We start from the raw sequence: 19,984 nt of genomic DNA, 5'->3' as shown, positions 1-19,984 counted from the left end.
CCCCATGATCAGCTATGAACTATCGCAAACTGTGTTGCTTACCACTTGCCTTTCACGCACAAACACTTTCCCTTCATCTTTCAGGCCCAAATTCAGATGGGGAGGTTGAGGTGCCTGGAATGAAAAAATATTTCCCATATTGTCCTGGTCCTGTACTGCTTTCACCAAGCACCTGAGGCTTATTATATGGCTGTAGGAATCCTCCTATGAGTTAAGCCATGGGTAGGCAAACTAAGGCCTGGGGGCCGGATCCGGCCCAATCAATCTAAATCCGGCCCAAAGACAGTCCGGGAATCAGCGTGTTTTTAAAAATGCATCTCTGGGTTATTTGTGGGGCATAGGAATTCGTTCATTTTTTTTCAAAATATAGTCCGGCCCCCCACAAGGTCTGAGGGACAGTGGACGGGCCCCTGCTAAAAAGGTTTGCTGACCCCTGAGCTAAGCCGTGCCTAATGCCTATGTGTGTCTCGCGGTTTGTTTCAGTTTGGTGCAGGGTTTCTGTCTGATGCAGCAGACATTGGGTTTGAGTGCTAGAAAGTGCTAGAAAGGGGTGTTCGTATGGAGCAAAGTGTAAGGGTTCATGTGTCTGTGTCGCAGTATGAGGTGGTGTCTCTCATGACAGTTCCTCAGGTTTCCAAATGGGCCCATGGGTCCAAAAATGTTGGCAAGCCCACATCTAACCATTGTACAATGAATAGGCATTGCACACAGCTTCCACTAGGTAGCTCCCTCTGCAAACACTGTAGAACTGGCCAAAAGTTTGCTTTAAAAAACAGTTTTGTGCATGGCCAGCCTTGCTTTGCTAAGAAAACGTTTAACTTTTGAACCTTTGATCATAACTTCACCAAACCAATGAGAAACTACTATCACCAAAAAGCCTGGATAAAAGTACAGCAGCAGTTTCAAGAAAATTGGATATATGTGGCGGTTTTTTAACTGTTTTTACTCCAACGATTTCAGCAAAAAGGGTCAGTGTCAATTTCCAGCATTGTATCTGTGGCAAATTTTATTGGATCAGTTTGAGATTCAGCAAATTTGTACACCCCCATCAGGTCAGTTATGCTTACCACCTTTCAAGTTAATGGGTAGATAGGTGCTGTTTTTATAAATGTGAAATCTTTTTTTCTTTTTTGCTACTTCTGTGATTCTACTGGCCTTAACTAATGGGGTACTCCTGTGCTGCTTTAACAGGTTAGCCTTCAATAACAGAAGGTTGGATCCAGACATCAGCTCATGGAACACTCACATGAATAAAATTAGCAAAAAAAACAACAACCCCAACCTCTTTGTACTCAAGACAGCCAGGTCAGATCATAGCCATTGAAATTATAAATAATATGAACAAAAGGCAAACAAATACAAATCAAGGTTAACATTCCTTCAACAGCTTGACTCAGCACAAATGGGATGGGGAGCAAATTTCAACGTTGCACCATAAAATTATGGTGCAAATCATTCTCTTGAGGTAAACACTTTTAGAATCTTACCGAAACTTTGGTGCTTCCTGTATTGGTAGAAGGTGTGAGGGACTTAGATGGGACAGCAGGAACCAGAGCTTTAGAGGAAACTGGAGGAATCCCAGACCCAACCGTCTCATGTGCAGTATGGTGTTCATGGTCTGGTTTCTCCTTAAGCTCTGGACATTTGCTACATTTTCGGTCCATAGTGGATTCTAGTATGCTAAATATGATTGTCCCCAAACAAAAACAAAAAAATCTAGCTGTGTGTCAGCAATCAGGAATCTCAAATAATTCTCTTGTGATTCTGCTAATTCCTAAACTTCAGACACACAATCTTCAACTCAACTGTACCCAACTTCAAATCAAGTCTCCAAATCTTAGCAAAACAGTCAGTTTATATCTCACGCCATATGCTGCCAGACAAGGTTATTCTTCACCCAATAACAAAAATGTTGCAAGTGATCAGTCATTTGCTCTGCTTATTTACAGGCTCGCCATAATACAAGTCAACAGGTTTTTTTAAACTCCATTCTGATTTATAAAGAAAGCACTTTCATAGCACTTAAGGCATTACTGAAATGCTTCCATTGGTGAGCAGGTGTTCCAGGCTATACTCTTGAGCTTCCAGTTACTGCGGTGATAGAATGCCCCAGAATCTGACAGAGTTCCTGTGTCACTTTAGATATGAAAATTCTACTCCTGGAAATGCTTAGAACACTTGCGTGCATTTGGCTGTGCTGCAGCACAGTGTAACCCTATGGCACATGGATATGGATATATATATGGAGATAGATAGATAGATAGATAGATAGATAGATAGCTTAAGGAAATGTTTAAACAGCAGTCTCCAAGGGCGAGTGTGTTTTATTTAAAAACAACAGCAGCAGCAAACTAAAATATAGCACTTAAGCAAATGCACTGATTTTATTCGGAGATACCAAAAGAGAGAAAGCTTTGGCAGAGCATGGGGATAACACAAAGCAGTGCCAATTCCAGGTTCTGATGAGCTTTTGGGCAAGTTGCTATCAGTGCCCCCCTCTTGTTGCTGCCCATCCACTTGCCTTTTCCACCAGGTCCAACCCAAACCACTTCCCTGAGGGAGAGGACAAATCATGCAAAGGTGACTGGCTCCTTCTCCTCACCCATCCCAGTGGCAGCTCTCTCAAAGAGCAGCCGAGAGCAAAAAAAAAAAAACTCCAAGGAAGAAGAGCAGCAGCAGCAGCAGCAAGTGCTTAAAGCATTGACAGTAGGCTCTCTACTGGGATGTGGCTGGCAATGCTAATCTTGTCACAAGGAGTATTGAGCCTCAAAGTATTATCGCCCCAAACTGAAACCACAACCTTGTGACCAGCTGATCTCTGGAGCAGAGTAGATGGATTGGCTTAATTCAAGGTGATTTAAATCAACAAGGAAACTGGTTGCTTTAACTGCTAAAACATACTTGGCTGCCACTCTTATTTATCTAGTTATTCATTTAATTTATATCCCACATTTCTCCTAGTGAAGCACCAAAGGCAACATATATAACAACAGAAAGCAGATACAACTAAAACATACACAATAAATATAAATATCTAAAAATGCCCAAGTAAATAAGTAGCCCAAGTATAAAAACATCACTGAAAACACTTTAAACTATTTGAAAGCGTGCGCGCGCACACACACACACACACACACACACACAAGCTGCACCTTAGAAAACCCTGCCCCAACAGCATTGGAACAAAAACGTATTTGCCTACCAGTGAAAAGAAAGCAGAGAAGGAACCAGCCAACCAAGTTCCACAATCTGGGAGCATCCAACTGAGAAGGCCCTCTCTTATGTCCTCAACAAACTAACTGAAGTATTTGCACAACCAAGCGGTGCAATCCAAAACTATGGACCTAAATGCTTTGCTCATGCAGCCTACCTACTTCAGAATTATATCTGCTTTGAGACAAGGGACAGATTTCACTCACTTGGAGGTTGAGGCTGTAATTCTGTATCTATCTGGAAGAAGCTTCTACTGAACAAAGTGAGTCGTGCTTCTGAATCAGCATGTATAGGATCAGGTTATAACTTGGTTTTCTAAGAAGTAGGGTCTGGGAGCTGGGGGGTGTTTTTCAGCGTAGCAGAAAGTAGATGTCCGTGTTCTTTTTAAGAGTCATAACGTATCGAAAATTTGTAAACTGAATTCATTACATAGAAGTTGGAGAATGGAATTTTTAAAAAAAAAAAATCAGCCATAAGAGCTCAGTGCATGATCCTAGTGAGATTTAGGACAGCAGATCCTAAGTCTGCGGGCCAAACAATATGGGATGTTGATCTCTGCATCTATCTTGAGGGCTTTTAAAAATACAAGTAGTATTGGATGGGCAGGTGGGGAAGAATGTAATTAAATAATACACACAGTTAAAATGACCCTAAAAACCAAGCACCAACTCTAAAGATGCTGCCTGAGCTAAAAATGCTGCTTAAGCTATCTCCTAACATGGATGTGCTGTAGTCCAAAACATCTGGAAGGCATCAGGTTGACAAAAGCTGCCCTCCCAACTATGTTCTCTGTATTAACTGAAAAGGGTGGTGATGTGACATTAAGCAAATGGTAGAGTCCATGATTTTCTCCCAGCTTGACCTTATCTGACTATTCTCCCTACTGAAGTGCAGCAAAAGTATGCCTCATTATAATTTGGACATACATCTGTGATTTAAGGCAGTCTCCCTTAGTACAGATAAACTTTTGTTTTAATCAATTGCTTCTCTTACCTTATGGGTATTTTTTTTGTTCTAAAAAACAAACTTGTGAATTAAATAAAGGTTTTTCTTCAAAATCATACCTTTAAGCTGGCAGTGAGCTCCACCTACTGGCAAACTGACCCAGATATGATGGATTTTTATACCTAACATTCCATCTTTGACTGAACTATTATTTTTTGTCGATGATATGATCAATTTGAGATGGACATTGACAGTGCTTTTTTTCTGGGGGGACGCAGGAGTACGCATATCCCTAAACATTTTGTGAATCTAAGTTTGGCCTCATTGAGGGGCAGTATTTCAATATAAGTAGGAAAATGAGACTATCCCTAAACATTTTTTTAAGCACTGGACATTGATACAGATTCACAGAGTGTCCAAGTACAGTAGATTTTTAGTCAGCTATCTTCATAGCAGAGTTTCTGATTCTGACTTACTCCTCTAAACCTGTTTTTCTCAAACAGGTATCCTCCACATGTTTTAGCTAAAGCTCCCATCAGTCCCAGTCAGTATGCTATGTTGGACATGATTAATAAGGGATGCAGCCATAAACATCTGGAAGGTACTAGGTTGGGGAAGCTGCCTAAATCACAGTAAGACTTTCCACATAAGGAGCACCAGTCGGTTGAACAAGGAAGTGAAACTTTCCAATTCCCTCCCCATCACAGTAGGAGTCAAAGGCTTGTACATGAAACATTAAATCACAGATTATTAGCACCACATCAAAACCTGGCCATTATATAATTAAATCCATGTCACACTTTTATAATACACACTTCTCTTGCAAATCTTATAGAACGATGGATCAGAGTCTCTCTTCCTATGAGACAGAAGAATTGACATTTAGCTCCTTTGGAGCAGGTTTTCAGGCCAGTTGCACAGGGAGCAAAGCAGGCTACAGAGAGAAGGCCGAATCTGCAATGGGTGTCAGAGCTGGCCACCTGAGTTTGCTATTAGCGGTAGTGCCTCCCCACTTCATCCCCAATTCTTCAAACCCTCTGTTCCCTGTTGTAAATCTGTCCATTCTCCACCATCTGTGTTCTTAAGAATTGGGAAAGGAAGAGATCAGACATTGGATATAGTAGTTCTGGGACCCACTTTTGGCAGGCTTTATCACTTCATCATGTAGGAGACCTTTTGTGGTAAAAGCACCAAAATAATTTATAGTGCCTAGACCTCTTTGTCCTGGTTTCCTTCCCTGGTCATCTAGGAACAGCAGAGTTATCCTAACTTCCTCCAGAATGCTGTCATGAAGTCATGTTAACATTGTTTTCATTCCATACATTTGCATACCCTCATTTCTACACAGAGTTCTAATGTTATTCCGCTTTTATTCACTTTCTTGAAAACAGATAAAACATTTGATGTTCCCACAGTTTATTTGCTGCAGTAATGAAATATAGCTTTCAAAAACAAGATGAATACTTTTATTAGACAGTCACTGATTTAATACCAAGATGAATATTTCTAACTTCAGCTTCAATCACAACCATTCTTAAGATCTCACTTTGGAATTCTTGATATCAAAATGCTGACAAAAATGTTTTTAAGCAACTTTGAGTTTCTCTTTTCTCTTTTCTTTTCCCCAGTTACTACAAATCACCAAACTTGATTTTATTTGTTTCACTGGACATGCAAAATTCCTATTAAGTACATTAGCTGAATACAACACACACAACCCCAAATAACAGTTTTATGAACTAAGTTTTTCCAAGGAAAAGCTACCAAATACAAATGAAGTTACTATCCCATTTTAAATCAGGAGCAGGGGGTAGACAGGGAACCTGATCCCATTTCACAGGAGGAAACTGGAAGAGGAAACAAAGATTCTAGCAAGACTCTTGAAATTTCACATTGACCATGCAATCATGAGTGAGCAAGATAAAGTTATATCACAATTTCTCTTTCCTGCAGAATCCTGCCCTTAAGCTTAATAAACACTAAAATGATATGAATACTTTATGAGAGAAAGCTGACAGAAACTACCCACAATACCAAAAAAGTAGTTGCAAGCCGCCTCTATGGTTAGTATGGCCATGGCAATATTATCAGAAAACTAATTTACTTTTTCTTAAGTACTGATACAGCAACCCTTTCTTCCTTCTCTTAATTTTCTTTATACAGTGGTACCTTGGTTTACAAACTTAATCTGTTCCGGAAGTCCATTCTTAAACCGAAACCGTTCTTAAACCGAGGTACGCTTTCCCTAATGAGGCCTCCCGCCGCCGGTGCTCTTCCACCATTCGGATTCCGTTTTTAGACTGTGATAAAGTTCTCAAACCAGGACACTATTTCCAGTTTTGTGGAGTTCGTAAACCAAATTGTTCTTAAACAGGACTGTTCTTAAACCAAGGTACCACTGTATATATTTTTTCCTGCTACGCTATACCTAATTTATATTGCAAACTTTCTAGCAGAGGCCCTTATCAAATTAGTTTGTCCAGAGCAGCATGTACATCTCATGTTTTGCATACCAATAATAGTGACAGGGGAATGAATGCAACTTTGGCATTTGAAAAACAACTAGATGGGAAAAGAGAGGGAGGGCGAAACAATAGCCAGTATTGAGACAGTATTTTTGGACATGTTTATGGGAAAACAAGCATGCCCTAATGGAGACAGAAATAAATTATATCAAATACACATTTTCATATGCATGAGATATAGATGTCATGAAGTCCTCTCTCCGGCAAACCAAGATATCATGTTGATGTGATGCAGACAGGCAGAACAAAAAAATGAGAGAAAATTTTCTTCACCAAACACAAGCTCCAAACCTCTGCATGTTGAGAAAAGCCACTCAGAAATTTCTAGTGAATCGCTCCCACACATCGATGCATGGTTACTAACTATAATAAAATGAATTATCTCTTTTTTGTTTTATCTGCCTGCCATGAAAGAGAAGCAATGCCAAGCCACAAAAATTCATAGATATTCTCAATTAGAATTCCTGTGGGGATCCAGAGATTTATATCCTACTCCAAAAGGTAAGAACATAACTGAGTCCCCAAAATCCATATAGTCCATTCTACCAGGATAGTCAGAAACTAATAAACCAGCTGATTGGGAACTGCCCTCTTCCAAAATAATTTCTTTTCCTACCTCGTCTTCAGAGCAGGGCTACAGCTTCCAACCCAATGACCCTATGATGTCAGCAGGAAATCCAGGACCCATACCGTGCAGAAATAATGCCTCCTCCACACAACAGCTGAAGGCATCTATCCTTCAGGGTGCTGCTTTGCAAGTGACTTCTCTGTAGGGAAGCCACTTGCAAGGATCACCCCGCACCACACAGGATCAATGCCTCTGCTCAACAGCTGTTATGCAGAGGCACTGATCAAGTGGGGTATCAGGCAGGAAGGAGAGTCACAGGGCATTAGGCTCCTACCTTCTCTCAAAATAGGCAGCTGTCAGTCACAAGGAACTCAATGCACGCCTCTTCTTCCTGCCTGATGCCTTATCCTTGACAGCCCCAGACCCCTCTGGGTCATTCAACACAACCCACAGGGATCTGTGGCTATCTCAGTTTGACTTGTGCAAGGCCTGAATCCTTCCAAATAGGCACAACATGGCTCAGGATTCAGGACTTAGTCAAATCTGGTGCATAGCCCTAGTAATTGGAAATGTAATGTTCTGGACAAAGAGGATATAGTCATGGCTATCATAGTCCATGAAGCCTTGAAGCTCCCCTTCTGCAATTAGAACTTAGGCAGTAGATTCACCAGACACACAAGTCTTCTGGCCCCAGACTTCCTCGCTATGTTAATAAGTGCTGCCCTTTCATTTAAATTACAGCAATCGTTTCTGAATTTCTATCTACACATATCAATTTGCTTATGCAAGTTTTATGCAAACTGTTTTCTCTTCGGTCTTGATGCGCTACTAGCCACCTTAATTTTAATCCAGCTTTAAAGCAATCTATTGAGTAAGATCCCATTCTTAAGTTCTCTTTGTATTTACAGTTGCACCAAAATTCAATTTAAAAAAATAAGATCCTAATTCATCAACGTATCATTAAAGTAACTCTAAAGTAAAACAGGATGCCTTGTAGTTGTGCTATATCCTCCAGTTAACAGTCACTGCTAGTTGCAGCCCCATACAAGTACACCATTAATGCCACTGTTATACCATAATAATCACAGGAATTACCATTGAAGAAACTGATCTGGCATCCTCCTCATAGTTTACAACAGGTGGCGGTTCTTTCCCATCATTTTCTTGCACTTTTTGTTCTAGAAGTTCCTTCTGGGCAGCAAACTTGACTTCAGTGCATCTCAATTGCTGAACCGTTTGCTTCAATTCTTCCAGTGTCTGTTTCTGGCTTAATAGAAGCACAACACTGAAAATGAACGAGATAAAATTAATTTAGCGGGGGGGGGGGACCTGAAGTTAATTTCTCCTCTCAAAAAACATGGATTTCTGGGTGAGGATGGTGACAGGTCCTTTGAGCTACACCGTCTGTTTTAATTTGTCTTAGTTTTAAAGTCAATTGGCTCAGCTGTTCATGTTAATTGCAACATGCAGGCAAGGAGCTTATCTGTTTTACTTTTACGTGGACTTAAAAGTCATGTATGTTAATTATAGGAAAGGCGCTGAGAGGGCAACTTTTGATTCGGCTTTCAGCATTCTGCTGATAAGGAATTTTAAAGCTCATCTTGACTGAGGGATATTCTGCAATTTTAATGGTTTTAATATGGTTACCACATAAGCACAGACCCACAGTGCTTAAAATAAATCATCTGGGACTCCATTGTCCAGAAATTTTGTCCAGAAATCCTCAACTGGAGCAGCTAGGGCAAGGGAGATGGAGGTAACTACAAAGCAATTGCAGCACGGTGTAATTTATTTGCCTTATATGGACAGCCCTGGTTCTTTACATGGCAAATGTGCAAGAAATGGGGCTGGGTATGCCTTATCCCAAGTAAGAGGTTTTGCTATATATTCCTCTAATGAAAGCTTACCTAACTGGTCAATAGATCCAGACTTGTTAGGAGCTAATACAATTAGGAACCTTGCTTTTAAACATCTACATTCCTCTGCTTAATAGTCGGTCACTGACCACCAGGATATGGTCAGATTTAACTTCCTTACTGGAGCAGGTCAGTGGTAAATTTCCCACAGTATTTATACATATTTATAATTTATACATACATAATTTTATAATGAATGATTTTAGAGTGTTGTTTGTGTTGTACTTTTGTATTGTTTTATTGTTGTTAGCCGCCCTGAGCCCAGCTTCGGCTGGGGAGGGCGGGATATAAATAAAATTTATTATTATTATTATTATTATTATTATTATTATTATTATTATTTAATGCCCAAATTGGAGCAATTGCGGAGGGTCTTCTGCTACCTTGGAATATATGTTCCTAACAAGTTATAAACAAGTCATTTGAATACAGACAGGCTTGCTTAAGTATTTTCAGATATGAGATCCAATCATGGCACACTAAAACTTCATGACTTTTTTTTAATACTCACTCAGATTTCCTCTCACAGATCTTAGAAGATTCTTCTATCTTTTTTTCTAATTCCAATACTAGCTCCTCCTTGTTTAGAAGTGTCTGCTGTGTCTGAATCAGCTCTTCTACTACTGTTTTCAACCTAAGGATTCAATGAAAAAAATTATATATTCATCTCACAAATATATATTGCATACACTTAGCAACTCCCTAGTTTTTTCATCAGAATACAGCTGAAAATGTAAGAGAGAGCAATATACACTTATATGAACACATATCCAGCTATTGTTATTATTTGCTTATATCACATCGATTGGGGGGAAATACATTCTATACCAACTATAGCCCTCCAGTTGTTTTGAACTATAAATCCCATCATCCCTGTGCACTGGCCATGTTGGCTCAGGCTGGTGGGATACTTGCAAGTTCAACAGCCCATTCACCAGCATCATCTGCACCTTGGTTTCCAAATGCATAAAGCCTTTCCTGCAAAAGTAAATTGTTGCTTCTTTACCTTAACAAAAGCAGGAGCCAAGCCACATTGATCTTATCACGAAGAAGAAACTTTGTTTGCTGATCGGAATCAATTCCAATAAGCAAACAAAGTTTATTTTTCTGGCAATAAGATCCAAAGGGCTTTAAGGCACAAACAATGTCTCTTGCTAGGCAGAGTAGAGACCTTGATATCATGCTTAGCCTGATATCGTGCTGGGTCTCTATTCTGCCTGGTGAATCTCCCTGCCTCAGCAGGGAAGCTTATTGTTATGCTGGATCTGTCTCTAGCCAGAGGCATGGGGCTTGCGCCTTGCAGACCCTGCAAGAAGAAAGCAGATTTTACTACAAAGTAAAGCCCTTTACTCTGAGAGGCAGCAGGGGCTTATGCTTTGAAGATCTGAAGGCAGGAAATGTGGTCATCTACTTTGCAGTAAGGCCAGCTGGGTAGTGCATTCTCGATATATTACAGGGTGGAAAAAATATGAAACCTTTATCGCGGTCTGGAGTTCATACCGGTAAGAGACAAAATATTGATATATCACTCACCCCCAGTAAGAATTCCCCACTCTCCTAAGCTTACTGGTCATTATACTGCAATCACTTTGCTCATCACCCTGGTCAACAAATAGGAACATAGGAAGCTGTATTGCAGTGAAGCAAACTCTTGTCTATCTAGCTCAGTATTATCTACACTGACGGGCACAGCTCTCCAGCTTTCATGTAGGGGTCTGGTCTACCTGGAGATGTCAGTAACTGAACCATATAAGGCAAGATGAAAAAAATGAGAAAGGAGGCTAAGTTACTTACATTGTTTGCAAACTTTCAGCTGTTAAATTATTCCACATAATCTCATTAGCTTGAAGATTTTCATTTTCTTCCAATAAAGATGTATCAAACTCTATTTCTTGTTGCGCAACATCTGGTGTCCTTTACAGATGCAAAACATTGATTGATTTGATATAATACTCAAAGACACTTCACATAAGTACAATATGCTATTCGAAGTCTGCAAAAATACAACTGCATTTAATTAAAGGAATCAGGATATTAACATATCTCGGTTGTCCATAGGCACTGTTGTGACTCTATCTGAATACAGGTCCCACAAATGGGATTTCATCTGAGCTACTAGGACTGCTTGTTCTAGGAACTACCAAAGGTGGGACACAGACTAACACCAAGCATCTGAAGTGGGAGTGACACTGTATTCTACTTCCATACCAGGCTGGCCAGCTACAGGCTGTTAGTTCTGACAATTATACTAAGATTTAGTGGAAGGACCATGGGAGATAATATATTTTATATTTAAAACAAGCGTAGAGAAAGTAAGCACTTTTATGAACTATGTATCCATAGCTGACAATGACCTTTGCCAAAGTAGTCGTATGTGGATTTCCTTTGCCCACGCCCCATCCCACTAACCTCTTGCCTGAGGAACGGTTCTTTTGCCCATAAGAATTTCTAGTCATATGCTTGAAAGCTCCTTCTCTGCAGATGAAATGGCTGCAATCTACACCAATCACACGATCAAAGGAGGACCAGTTCATACAACTGACAGCTCACACATGTGACTCGCATAGTGCTGGTGCAACTATTCACTTGTATGAAGCAGTCCCTCAAAAAGGTTGGGTGATTTAAACCACACTATTGAGGCATCTGATCAAGATTTGTATTTTAAAATGAGCTTAAATATATATATATATATGTAAATGTTTGTATCTCTCATGCCAGGCAGAAACCATACTCTGGCAGCTGTTTATCTTCTTGATCAAGGGCCCCCCTGATCTATAGCAGTGCCTCAGGGTTGTAAAAGGAAATTACAGGCTAGGAGCAAAAGGTCACACTGACCATACAAATTACAGAATAATCAAGTTGCAAAACACAATTAAGAGTTGGTAAATAGTAAGAATTATTGTGCCTCCCATTAGAAACTTGAGCCACATTTTCATAAGGTTAAAAGGGCAAATAGAAACAGCAGCTGGACTAGGCAAAGCAGCTCTCTGAAACTGCTTTGAAGCTTTAGAGAACTTAGAATTTAACTTAGCTTTTACTAAGTTCCCTTTCTTCTAAAAAACTATATGTTATGAAATATATTGGCTTAAATGTAATTATGCAAAGGATTTAGAAAGTAAGAAATGTTAGATTCTTATGTTAGATTCTTATTTCATAGAATCATAGAATCATAAAGTTGGAAGAGACCACAAGGGCCATCGAGTCCAAACCCCTGCCAAGCAGGAAACACGATCAGAGCACTCCTGACATATGGTTGTCAAGCCTTTGCTTAAAGACCTCCAAAGAAGGAGATCTTCCATAGATGGTGTGTGAGAAGGTAAACCCAAGATCTCTGTTTAAGATAAAATTAGAACCATTAGCCATCTGTTTTGCAGGGAATAGGGCAAGAGGGGCCAAAGGTTATCTGGTAATTAAGGTGCCTGGTCGAGGTAAATGTAAGATATATGACTACTTATTTGCCATTTATAAATAGAAGAAAATATAGCTCTCTGTCTCCCATAAAAGGTAATAGGAAATGGGTGTATCTTTTATGATTGGTTCTAGCAAACAGCCAATAGGAATTTCAACCAGGCTGATTGGACAGAGGCAGCCAAAGGAGGAGCAAGGGGGCTGGGCTGAGGGAATATAAGTGCTGGCCATCAGGGCTGAAAGGGCAGAGCTTTGGTAACCATATACCACTGTGTCTCTCATTTATTTGTCTGACAAATAAATTATTATTTTAATTTCTCTATTGCTGCGTTGAATATTTCATTCCAGCTAAGCGTTAACCACAAGCAGGGTGTTACACTATCTCAGATGCTGCTGCACTAGGAGCATGCATGTGCGGTCACCACCCAGTTATCTGCTGTTCCACAGTGTTGAAGACAGTTTTCCCATTCCCAGCTCTAGGTTAGTAGGATGGGTTAATGGCTCTGCCCACTTAACAAAGGCAGGCAGCAACCTTTTGGGAGGTGGGGCATCCATCATGCAGTTCTGCTCCTGCTTTCGATCAAAGTGCAGCCAGTTGCCATTAGCTCCCGCTGATTTCTCAGGTTCTTACATTTTTATTCACTTTCTCTTGTCTTTCCAAATAGCTTACTGAATACTTTTACTCAGTACTTCTCAGATTTAACTTTAAGTCCTCAGATTTAACTTTAGCTTCTTTGTGTCTTCAGTTTTCACAGACCTCCCCCACCCCACCACTGCCCCAGAATAGATGGAATTTAACAAAAGCTTCTATATATCCCCCCATACATTAAGCTAAGAGAGAAAAGGAAATCCTTTCCACTACAGCAACAGCTGTTTAATATGCAAGACAAAAGGAAAGGGATCTGAGAAACCTAGAGAAAGTGCAAGCCCATCTTGCTTGCGTTTGACAAGAAAGCCATTTTCCCTCTTCCAGCAAGCAGGAAAAATCTCTTTATCGAGGATTCCTTTCCAAAAGAGAGTCTCAATTCATTTACAAAAAAACTGAAAGGAGAAGGAAGTAGAACCACCCCTTTCATATAGTGATCAGCCAGCCATCCCTACCAATTCACATCAATGGCTCAAACCTCTCCTGCAGCGCCCACCCCACCAGATATACAGTTTCTCCTGTTCCAGGGAAGCTAGTGGGGTTAGATACTTGGGGAGGGGGAAAGCGTCCCTCCCTCCTCTGAGGCTGATACCAATTGAGAAAAGGAAAAGATGCAAGCAAGGGCTTTAAAAACTGCTTCCTTGCAATGCTCTGTATCCCATTAGTCCTTCTCAATCATCAGATGAAGAGGAATTCATGGGGCTCCAACTCTCCTTCCCTCCAATACTACCATTGACCAGGGTTTTTCAGGGGTCCATTCCCCCCTCAGAGCCAGCTCCTGCTCATACCCTACAGCTGTCTGAGGACACTCTCAATCAAATCAAGCAGGCTCTCCTGCAACAACTCTCAGCTCTTGCGTGCTTTACAAGCCTCTTCACCTGCTCAAGCCACACCTGCTGGCAAGGGATTTATGACCTCAAAGACAGTGCCCAAAAGGTTCTCTCTCAGCTCAAGGCAGCCTAATGTACCTACCACTGAGCTTGCTTCCACCAGACCTCAGTCTCTCCATTCCTTTGGTCTGGTAATCCATGTTTTACTAACATGGATTAATATGAGGATGTATGGAGTGACACATCACACACACAAACACCAACAATTCTCACATTGGCTATTTCAGGAATCTCATTACATTCCTTTATTATGCAAAACTTTACCTACCTTGGAGTTTAACTCCCCCACCCCCCAGCAGAGTCATCTCCTGCTTCCACTAAAACAGTGGCAGTACTAAAGGAACCACAACCTCCTATGTCTGGAGTTGTGGTTCCAGCTCCCTTCTTGAAGGTTACAAAGGCTGAATTGGATTCAACCCTCCAGCATCAGAAAGTGGTAGTGCTCGCTAAAAACTTATACTAGTTAGATTCTGATTTCATGGACTCCTTAAAACTGCCCAGCGTAGCTCTACCTATTTCCATTTCAGTTTCTAAAGCCCTGCTTCTGCAGGAAGGGGACTCTCAGCTGAAGAATGCCACCTAGACTGCGCCATCCACAGGGCCTTAGCCAGAAAAGTAGTTTGCACAGACTTGGTGTCTGCACATGCATCCTTAATGCAGGTAGATGATCTTCTAGACAACCCTGCTCAAGATATGAGTCGTACCCGCCAAACCTTACTCAAGCTACACTGTTCAGCTGCATTCATTGCAGATGCTACAATGGATACTATGTCCTTGTGGCTGGTGTGGTGGCCAGATGTACTCTGTGGCATCTACACACTGGGAGGCAGATATTCGGTCCTGCGTTAAGCTCTCCACCACCTGCTATGTGGGTGGCAAACTTCTTGGAAAAGAAACCCTCAATGACTCTCTAGTTGAATCCAGAGACAAACACAAGATGCTGCTCACTAGCAAGACAGACAAGAAAGCCAACAGGAGATATTCTCCAGATTCCTACAACCAGTTCTTTTGGAACATCAGGCAACCAAGTGGAAAAAGAGACGCTATCTCGCATGCTGCTGCATGAGGAGCATGCATGTGATGCCACCACATATTATCTGATGTTCTACAGTGTTGAGGATAAATTTATTTAGAACAGATTATAGTTTGCAATGGTGAAACAACAACAGCAGTTATAAATATACATTTACCTGTGAGCCTCTATGAAACTACTGTACTCAGAACCAGGGTCTAACTGTTCAACAGATGTTTGGATCTCTTTATGAACATTCACTATTTCTTCTGTTACAAGACTGGTGATCTGACTGTATTCTTCAAGGATACCTTTTCTGGAGAAAAGAAAAATACTGCGTAAGTATGGCTAGAAAACCTTTTAGTAATTTATAAACTAAAAACATGAAGGAATGGATGAATTCTTGTTTTTTAACTCTTCATTAACTCCTTGGATAATTAAGTCTTATTTATATATGACATATGCTGCTTCATAATTTTATGTCTTGGTATTGCAACCTTCCCAAGGCCTCCAAATGCTTTTTATGAGTAGGCTGTGAAGAGCAAAAGTTCTTAGGGTACAGACATATGAACAAGAGGTGCAATCTGCTTCCCTGCCCTTCTGTGAAGATCACAGTCTGTGGATCAGATTCCAACACACTCTCTCTCCCTCCCTCAGTGCTTCAGATGGGCTGTCTGCTTCCTGGCATGTTTATCCTATCAAACACTTGTTCAGCTCTTAAAATGTTTTATTTTTTTACAGTGTTTTTAAAAGTTTTAGAACCAGTTCTGAAAGGGGAGGAAGTTATTTTACAGTGACACAACAGCCAGACAATTAGGGCTTTGCACAGTTTTCTTCTGAAAAGGGACAGGGGGAATTCCATTATTGACACAGGAGCCATCCATTCAGCAATGTGACAAATGTAGTTTCTGCCAAGAACCAGATGAACAAGTTCCCTCAGAGCCCAGTCTGGGAAAGACAATCATGTGTCTACACTGTGCAACAGTGATCACGCTTCAACCACAAACTCATCATTCAAGATACGTACATTGGTATGCAGCCTATCCTCACCTGCGTGATACTTCAAAAGCTGGAAAGGGAGGTGAGAGCAACCCTGAAGCATAAGCAATTTCCCTTCTGCTCCTCCCTTTCCTTCTTTAGAACTACACATGGGGAACAAGCAGATTGCAAGAAACATGCCACAGCAGCTGCTCCATGTTCCTCTTCTCATTTTCAAACCACCAACGAAGGGAAAGAGAGAAGTGAAGGAAACCACTATACCACCCTTCTTATCTCTTCTCCTCTGTCTGCTATTTCTGTTGAACTGAAGAAGGAAATGAAGATTCCCTTGAACCACACATCCTGATGGTAGCCATTTATCTAGCATAATCTACCCTGCTCACCAGAATATGAGAAACTTGCTGTAGGTTCAGCTGAGCAGGATGACTTAATAAAAATAAACACTGAAGAACTTGCACTCCGCATGCTACAATATATTCACTGCTGCATGAAGCTTTTTCAAAGGTTTTGTTTAGAGTGAGATCAATCAATCAAAACATAAAACCTTTCTCTACTGGGTTCAGTACCATACCCATAAAACTGAGCAGGCTAAGGGTAGGTCCCAATCGAGTGATCTGGAAGTCCTAGCAACTGCAATAAGGTTTCTGAAGAGCCAAATGAATATCAGACTGATTTGAGGCTACAGAGCTAAACTATAAGAAGGTTATGTCCTTTTAAATAGGCCCATCTGCTCAAGTCAAATAAGCAAAGATTTCCATCAGTGGGTAAATCCCATAGTATGCATCCACAAATAGAATAGACTTCCTCTCACACAACAGGACTTTCCCTTCCTTTCTTCTCACCCAGCAGCCTCCTGTGCTCCCTGCAAACTTCTGCTGAAGAATCCCCAGAAGAGGAAGCCCTATCGTGAGAGAGGAAATGTAGTCTACTTATGGGATAGACACCATTGGATTTAATCCACTGGTACAAATTGTTCCCCATGAAATCCTAAGCACTGAACAGGTAAGAGCACGAAGACACAATTTCTATGCTTAGAGAAACAATGCTACTCACGACTGCCAAAACAAGAAAAAGAGCAAAAGTCACAAAATGAAGAACAGGGTCAGTTCCTTTGGGAATGGCAAATACGGGCTCCAATTTAACAATTTACTTCAAAGTAAATTAAAAAATGCAACCCTGTTTGTTTCAAAAGGCCCATTAATATTTTAGCAACTGTTTGAAGAGGAAGTAACCTGGTTTTAGAATATCTACAGAAGCTGCTGAGCTTGGGGGGGGGGGAGCTACCCATAAACAAAATGCAACTCCATTTACCTTAGGAGTCTTTTTGTAAGATTATGCTGTCAAAAAAGGAAGACCAAGAGCAATTATGGCTATCCAACCCAATTAATAAAAACTGAACAGACAACAATGACATGGAATGGAAAATATTGTTTACATACTTTTATAACGCCTCTTTTCAGATTAAGCTTCCAATGTAGCACTCTTTAAAGTCCCAACAACCAGCTTTCAGATTGCACTAGCTATTTTATTTCTACTACTTCTTGCGGGCATTTGCTGGTTGCACCTCATCAGCAATTCAGACAAGTAACAGCAGAAAACAGAATCATCCATTAAAAGCCCATGAGAATAAAATTATCTTCTTCACTTGATACACACACACAAAAAGTTGGTGCTGACTAATGTCCCTGGAGAGAATGTTCCACAATGAGGACTCCACCATTATAAAAGGCCATTTCTGCATTGACTACTCAACACTGAGGGCAGTGACACCAAGTGCAGGGTCTTTGATACAGGCCCAGGTTGGCAGAAAGTGTTCCCTCGGATACTCCCAACCATACAATGCTTTATAAAACCAGCACCTTAAATTCATGTTTCTATCCTCAGCTGCCACTGTAGAATTTTGGGAGTAGCTAACAGCAATGGATGCTATTTTAGGCTACCGCTACTTACAAATAACAATGCAATGTGCCCAGGCAGCTGAAATATGCATGGTTTTACAGTAAAAGAAAATGTGTCTTACAGTGCTTTAACCATTTCTTCTTGCATCTTCTGCAAGGAGTCAAGGAACAGAGGAAGCGTAGCATCATAATACTGGTGCTGGTGTAACTGTGCTCCTTTCAGCGCCAACACATACTGATTGTGCAACATGTGGAGTTTCATAGTAGCTTTATCGTAACGTTCTTTGGCTTTTTCAGTCTCCTTTCCTGAAGGAAGAGCAATAGGAAGGAAAATCCATAATTATATAGGGATGCAATAAAAAAAACTTAAGCAAGAGCCAAAGTTAACCACTTTTAACTACCATTGATTTCAATGGTGCAGGTACGCATATGACATAACCCTGTTCCACTGAATTCAACAGGGCTTTAACATGATTAATTGTGAAGGGCTGCACCCTAAACTTTGCTCATGATTTAATTTCTAGCTAAATACACACATGGGCAGGGATCCAAAGAGATACTTAAGTACACCCTAGGTCACCACCCTTTAAAAGCAGTTTGCCATGCAATACACAGTGCCTGCAATTGAGAAACACAAGCCTAGATAGATAGTTGCTTGGGGTTTTTTTGGATCCAAGCCACCACTTCTGTTTTCATATCTGCTATCTAATGCAAGCTATTAACCTAATGAGACCCTTAAGTTCTTCTGTCAATTTCTAAAGGCTTTAAATTCAATTTCTTTACTTCAGCTCTCTGCCTTACCAGGGTGCAATGAGTTCCAATTAGTGCTAGAAACAGATTCAAATAACTGCTAGCCTTTCAATTTTCAAAATGAAAGCAGGCTCTGCCTCTTTGCTTCAGAATGCCAAAGTACAATATATAATTTGTTGAACTGGGCGCGAGCTACCCTAATTAGAGCTTTCTGAATCACCATTTTTAAAGGTATAATATACTGCAAAAAAGTTTACACTATACACTCTTTATCTTTCTTTTCTTCCCTTTTTTGACACCGAGTTTGAGGAACAACTGTATTGGATATTATGTTCCTATTTTGATTTTTTTCTCTCATACAGCAGCAGAACTGCCTGCATATTTTGTTCTCAGCTCTATAGTTGACAATATGAATTACACATTCATGAAGGGTAAGGTATTATTCCATTTAGTTTGCAGTGGGCTAGAAAAATCTCATAATGCAGTTACCTGAACATTTATTCTCATAATATATATTCATATCTCAAAGTGCTTTTATTCTGAGGCATCATTCAATTAATTGTTTTTGTCAAATGTTAACCATGACATAAATCATGATTCTCTACCCTATACAAAACAGCAATTGCAAGTAGTTAAATAATGCAACCCTTTACAGGTTTACTCATAGGTATAACACACTGAAATAAATGTTAGTGTACGAAGGATTACAGCATAAACAATTGTAATTGCTTTATACAATAATATATTCTAAATACTTCTTAACTAAGTACGGTAAGTCGTTTTATTACAGTCAGTGACTGGTATCAGGATAAAATCACCAATTACCAAGTTTAAAATCTCAGAACAAACTAAAATAAATAAAATGACAGCAATTAAAGTGCAACATACTCAGGACAGATGGTCATCCTTAGATCAGAAGGGTTCGCTTCTGACAGATAAATGACCAACTAGGACTGCTTTTTGATGTATATTTCTTAAATATGGATTACTGGGACACAGCAGGGATTCTCTATTATAGGATATAATGTAGAGTCAAACTGGAGGAATCCCATCACAGAGCATTTTACGACAGGAATTCTACAGCCATGTTTCTCACATGCTTCACCATGTGATCCCAACAATATAAAATTCCACTCCCCAAGGGCCTATTCAAAATGTGTTTCATGACCCGTTGTCAAAACATATCCAGTGAGAAGACCAGATACATCTCAGAG

The 19,984-nt window shown here is 40.3% G+C and overlaps 1 protein-coding gene across 2 annotated transcripts in view; it reads right to left on the bottom strand.

Annotated features, from left to right (window-relative positions):
• Positions 1–19,984, bottom strand: part of FER (FER tyrosine kinase) — a 152,007-nt gene that overhangs the window by 111,544 nt on the left and 20,479 nt on the right. For both annotated transcript variants that reach the window (XM_053407624.1, XM_053407625.1), the window contains exons 6-10: positions 18,143–18,326; positions 15,302–15,439; positions 10,962–11,081; positions 9,679–9,801; positions 8,347–8,536 (exon numbers count right to left, since the gene is read on the bottom strand). In XM_053407624.1, coding sequence (XP_053263599.1) covers positions 8,347–8,536; positions 9,679–9,801; positions 10,962–11,081; positions 15,302–15,439; positions 18,143–18,326 — 755 coding nt within the window. The remainder of the gene's footprint in view (positions 1–8,346; positions 8,537–9,678; positions 9,802–10,961; positions 11,082–15,301; positions 15,440–18,142; positions 18,327–19,984) is intronic.

Source organism: Podarcis raffonei, chromosome 11 (assembly GCF_027172205.1).
Source record: "Podarcis raffonei isolate rPodRaf1 chromosome 11, rPodRaf1.pri, whole genome shotgun sequence".
Lineage (NCBI taxonomy): Eukaryota > Metazoa > Chordata > Lepidosauria > Squamata > Lacertidae > Podarcis > Podarcis raffonei.
This window is presented reverse-complemented; position numbering and strand designations above follow the sequence as displayed.